This window comes from Dipteris shenzhenensis, chromosome 11, assembly GCF_047967505.1.
Source record: "Dipteris shenzhenensis isolate YYH24624 ecotype China chromosome 11, Dip_SZ_1.0, whole genome shotgun sequence".
Lineage (NCBI taxonomy): Eukaryota > Viridiplantae > Streptophyta > Polypodiopsida > Gleicheniales > Dipteridaceae > Dipteris > Dipteris shenzhenensis.
Genome location: NC_141606.1, coordinates 15,997,931 through 16,003,930, shown reverse-complemented (window position 1 = coordinate 16,003,930; position 6,000 = coordinate 15,997,931). Strand labels below are relative to the sequence as shown.

Sequence of the window (6,000 nt, the reverse complement as noted above, 5' to 3'; positions counted from 1 at the left end):
GAAGCATTTAATGGAATCATGCAAATCTTCGAGAGAGCTCTGTATGTGAGAGCTAGCCATCTTTGATTTGCTCACACATCAAGCTCTGGACCTCTTTGGGACACTCCATCCCACTGTCAGCGCTAGTTGCCCGCGTCTCATTGGTTGGAGGTGAAACCTAGCATTAGTGCCCAAAGATTGCAGAGTTTAGAATTGAGGTGCGAAACATGAAGCCAGAGGCATGTCAGATGTGCCTTGACAATCGTGCACATCGCCAAATCTCGCGATGTCGAGAGCCGCACTATAGAAGCGGTGTGCACTAAGCCTTAAGGATGCTCTATGGTCTTGTTTCCGCGCCATGCACGTGTGTGCACCCAGCAGTTTGACAATGACTACTGGGTGTTTGTCCACCGGTGGCCAAAAGAGACCACGAGAGTCTCTGTGGACGCTATTGGCCACCGGTGACGGCCACCGCCACCGAACCCGATGGCTCCAATGCACTCCGATGGCTCCAATGTAGTGCACACGTGGTGTGGGTTGAAATGAGTTCCAAGTGATGTAGTATAAAGCAATGAAGTTTGAACTTTGCCAATGCCAACAAGGGAACAAACGCCAATTCTAATGTAAAGCGAAGGGAGACTGAGACTATAGCAAATCTATGAGACATTGGATTTGGATGAGCTTCCCAAAAGCCTGCGCCTTGAAATTTCGAAGCACAGAGAAGAACTTTTGGATTCTCTCTCGGGAGCAATTTATGCAGCGCAGAGCTCAGGAGCGGAGGCGAGAACAGGAGAATGAATGGAGCTTTTGCCAGTTTACAAACAGTCTTGCTTTTGCTCCCAGAAATGCAGAATTTGATAAGGCAGCGATAGAGCGGCAGCAGATTAGGAAAGTCTTGCTTTTGCTCACAGAGATGCAGAATTTGATAAGGCACGCAGATTCGGAAAGTTTCTGAGCTTCCTGAACGAAGAATCGCAGATCTCCGGTATCAGGGACCTGCGGAAGGTGTCCGGGAACATTCGCTGATCTTTGGATCCATGACAATCAGTGCGGTTTGCAGCAAGGATCATCATCATTGTTAGCCTAGCAGGACTTCGGCAATGGGGCCAGATGCCGAACGCTTGCTCCTCCTGCAGAAAATTTCAGAGTCGCTTTTGGCCGCAGGCTACTTCCGAGCCCGCATATCTTCCATTACTCCCTTTGATTTGCTCACTGGAGGATTGGCTTGGTGCATCACGGCCAGCAATGTCGACGTGGACTTTGACATCTTCTTCGATGATGATGCTACTCTTGGAGAGAAAATGTACGGGACTTCTCCCTGATCAAGTGATATTCATATGCTGTCTTGCTTCTGCTGTTGTAATGGGAGGATTTGCTTTGATGCAATGATTTTTCTCTCGCCTTCCTAAATGCAGCCAAGTTGGTGAGGCAATTGAAGGTGCTCTTCAAAAAATGTCTTGTCCATATCCCCTTCAAGCGCACCAGATTCAGGGTCTGGATTATCAAGCTGTTTATCCAGTCGCGCAGTGGCTAGTAAAGCATGTATTAACGACACGCGAGAAGCGGGGTGATCAGGTTCTGCCGTGCCTATCTACATACATCCAATTTTGGTTTATTCTTAGGCTTGCTGCTTGGTTTTGGGCATATACGGTGCATAACAAAGACTGTGTCAGCTTTCCAGCTGCGTAGGTACGCGCATTTGCGTTTTCATGGAAATTTTGAGCTGCCCGAAGAAACTGCGTTGCAACGGATGCGCCAGGTAGGTTCTGAAACTCTCGCATGGAGAAGCAGAAGTATTTACGTTCCCCTCTTTTGAGTTTGTGACCCTAAACAATATGAAGCTGAGGCTTAACCGTTACAGTTTAGGCACCGAAGGGCATTGCAATGGAGCAATGTCACGAGACAGGGGCAAAAGAAAGTAAAATGTATTCTCAGGTTGCTACAAAGAACACGAAAAATTTGAACCCAGTTAAAAACCTTTTTGCAGAGGTGAAAAAGTCATAAGGGAAAACTTTGCCCTTGATTAAACTAAGGGGGAAATGGCATGGGGAAATGTCAGGAAAGAACGGTAAAAAAACGCCCTCATGGGAAAAAATATTTGTGACCTAGCTTTTTTCTTTATCGGTTCAGAAACTTTGTTATATTCAAAAATAAACTTGACTTTTTACTATTCCATGAATTAATCCCGATTTTCCCGGAACTTGGGTGTACTTGGATGAAATTTTGCATGTCATAAAAGAAAAACAAGAAAACATAAGCTAACCAGATTATTTGAAAACTTGACTACCCTTCTACCCCAAGAGTATGGAATCAGACCTGAAATATGGTCCGAGAAAGTTTTCAACCATGTGCTTCACCCCTAAACTGTGCGAGATAAAAATCTGAAGTAAAAGGCAAGCACAAAAATGGAGGCCAAAACATCCTTAACATGATTATCCTTCAGCCACTGATAGCATTTCGTGTAAGTATACGGGGAATTATTCAGAAAGCCTTAATGTCAAGGGAGAATATATGGCTTGATTGCATAACCAGACCAGAAAGCTGGTTCAAGAATTGATTCCAATTATAGTTTGGAGGTCTGAATAGGCCTTTTGCCCAACCGTTTTGAGATCGAGGGCTTCGCTCTCCTCCTGTCCTCCTCCAAGGTCTCCGGAATGACCTTCTGAGGTTTGTGCTTGCTCACAACCTGTAACAGGGTTTAGCCTCCTTGGCATGTTCTTCCATCTTAGCTTTAATTTTGGCCTCCATATGTTTGGAGTTCTCAATGATCTGCCCTCTGGCATTCTTTATCTCTTCCGAGCTCTTTTTTAAAGCGGCATTCTCCTGCATGAAAGCCTCTACTGCATTGGCATCTGCCCCTTTGATGTGCCTTGTTTGATCTCAAGTAGACCTTGCTCCTCCACATTTTCGTTCTCTTTCTCTATAGATGCATGCATCTCCAAAATTTCTTTCATGCATAGGACTAGACATGCTTTCAGTTTTTGCCATAATCCCAAACCAACGTGGACAAGCATTTGGTTTCGGCATAAGATTGAAAGTGGGTATTCCAACCAAGTCCAAGGGAATTCCCAAGGTCAAAAAATCCAAGGATAACCTCAATATACTAATACCTTTCTTCGATCTCCTGTTGGCACTTTTCAATTATTAGTATCACTATTAAATGTATGCACACATCAAATATGCCAAGAACATCCTAAATGTGAATGAATATAATGAAATTAAACAGTAATTCTCCATAATATTCATAAGTCAATATCCAATGCAATTTCAATATACTCAAGATAAAGGATAACATAATGACATGTCCATTACTTTGAAAGATCAATAGTACCCCATGATCATTAAGAGTCGACTGAAGAGTTTCCTTTTTTGCCAGGTGTAAAGGAGTGAGAGTATAGTGGTCCATGGGTATTTTCCTTGTTCTAAACAGATGCTCGTCTGGGCGAGACTAAAATGAGATCGTTTAGATTTTGGACTACCTTTTGATTAGCCTTCTCCTTTAGTGCTAGCCTTCGTCATGGCTGAGTTTGCCCTTCACCTCCGGAGTGCTGACAGAAGCTCAGTACGAAGACTTTGTATAAATGGATGCTCAAGTATGTGTGGGTGTGTGGATTTGTATGTGTGAGAGCATATGTTTATACTATGGTCTGCACCCACTGTTGGGCGCTGATGACGTCAGTGGGAATGTCATAGTAGCTAGTCCCTGCTCTGCATGATGGAGTTTATGGTTTTCAACCTGATGAGTGACTGTCATGAGATTGAAACTGCACTATGTTGTGTTTCTAGAGGATGAGTTTGGGCATGTGCCTGGACTCATCTAGGTGTATTTAAAAAGATCAGCGTAAAAAATGGATTGAATTCCACAGTTTCTGTGCAGTTCCATCGACAGATTCTGTGTATGTCTCCTTTTCCTGCATCCTATCCGTCCGCGTGGCATGGGTTCTCTTCCTGTATGATTCGAGAAGGGCTAGCCAGATAGCCCCTCCAAATTGGCATCCCCCTTCCCTAAGTTCGTTTCTCTGTCAAGGCCAATGTTTTTCCATCAGTGGAGGGAGCATCTAACAGAGTTTTGGGGGGTAGTACGAGCGCCCTGCTTTGGGCTAGTTGTTAAGAGCAGCTCAAGTGGCAGCCTAAATAAGGGGAAAGGGGGCTACAACAGGGAGACATACATGGACTAGACCTATGACAGGGGGCTAAGAGAGAGAGAGAGAGAGATGACATGATTGTATTAAAGTCCTTTTGAGACCCTCAGGATCTATGGGACTGGGGACCACTATCAAAAGTCTTTGGAAGACCAAAGGGTCTATTTGACTAAAAGAAAACTGATACAATGAGGATCTATGGGACTGGTTCCACTATTAAAAGTCTTTGGAAGACCAAAGGGTCTACGGGACTAAAAGAAAACTGATACAATGAACTGAGGGTTGAGCCAGTAAACGTGCATTATCACCCATGAGCAATACAAATGAAACCCAAAGTGCTGAATGAAACTGGCCTTAAAAAATCTGAAGGGCAGTAAACTATAACTAACTTGGCATACACTTCATTCACAACCACTTTGCAACATTTCCAGCCACTTCCATTAGTTAAATTCCACTTAGAAACAATTTTGAAAACACTGAAAGGGAGGCTACAATGCCCCTGCTCAGAAACCAAACTCCAACGACACCGATTGGCCCCAAACACGTTGGCGCTCCTTCTGATATTTATTTAATTCTTCAGGCAATGGCAATTGTGCAATTACATCAAGGGCTCACCCTTGCACTCTCCTACACTAGCAATCCACTGCCCAAGCCAATAATTGGCATCAGTATGCATCCAAGATCTGGCAAGATAATGACAGGATCGGAACATAGCTTCTCCTTAAGCTCTTCGAAAGCTGCAATTTCTTGTAGACCCCACTTGAAAGGCACTCCTTTCTTCTGTAAGGCATGAAGGGGTGATGCTATCTCAACAAAGTAGCGGATAAACCACGTGTAGTATGAGCATAAACCAAAAAAGTTTCGTACTTCATGGATGTTCTTCAACGGTGGCTAATTCCTTATGGCTTCCACTTTCGCATGATCCATCTTGACTCCATCTTTGTATATTATGTGCCCCAAAAAGTGGATCACATGCATGAAAAATTCACTCTTTTTCGCATTAACCAACAACTTATGATTCCTGAGCTCTATAAAAACAACTGCCAAGTGCTCTTTATGCTCGGCCTCATTCTTAGAGAACACTATGATGCCATCAAAGAACGTACCGACAAAGGCTTTGTGCTCTGTAAAGATTTTGTCCATCATCCGATTGAAGGTGGCAGGTGCATTTGTCAACCCAAATGGCATCACAAGAAATTCATACAAGCGAAAGCTGTCTTATGCACATCCTCAGGTCGTATCCTGATCTGATGGTAGCCACTCTTCAAATCTATCCGGCTGAACATTGCTGACCCCTCTAACCTATCCAACGATGTCATCAATGATCCATCTTTCTTTTGAAGAAGCAACACGGGCACCTAGCCTCTCTCTCTCTCTCTCTCTTTCTCTCTCTCTCTTTCGGTCTCTCTGTTTGTCGCTCAGCACCCCCCCCTCTCTGTCCGTCCATCAGTCCCCCCCCCTTTCCGTCTGCCGTCGCCCAAAGGCCCCCGTCCTCTCCGTCGCTCATCGTCTCCCTCACCGTCGCCCAGCCCCTCCTCTTTCGCTCCCGGGTATCGGGAATTTGTTCTTGATGGTTATCTTATTCAGAGTTCTATAATCTATGCACATTCTCCATGATCCATCTTTCTTTTGAACAAGCAACACGGGCACCTAGCCTCTCTCTCTCTCTCTCTCTCTCTCTCTCTCTCTCTCTCTCTCTCTCTCTCTCTCCGTCCATTGCTCAACGCCCCCCCCTCTCCATCCGTTGTCGCCCAAAGGCCCCCGTCCTCTCCGTCGCTCATCATCTCCCTCACCGTCGCCCAGTGCTCCCGCTAGCTCGCACTGCCGCCTAGCTCCCGTAGCAGGTCTCGCAATAGCAGGGGGGTCGTCGTCGAACCCA

General features: G+C 45.1%; 1 protein-coding gene across 1 annotated transcript in view; it reads left to right on the top strand.

Moving 5' to 3' along the window:
- Window positions 1-583: 583 nt before the first annotated feature.
- The window catches only part of LOC147896672 (paramyosin-like protein), a 157,080-nt gene continuing 151,663 nt past the window's right edge, over window positions 584-6,000 (top strand). Inside the window, exons 1-3 of the mRNA XM_087381551.1 lie at window positions 584-1,282; window positions 1,395-1,554; window positions 1,661-1,738. Coding sequence (XP_087237677.1) covers window positions 1,080-1,282; window positions 1,395-1,554; window positions 1,661-1,738 — 441 coding nt within the window. The 5' untranslated portion in view covers window positions 584-1,079. The remainder of the gene's footprint in view (window positions 1,283-1,394; window positions 1,555-1,660; window positions 1,739-6,000) is intronic.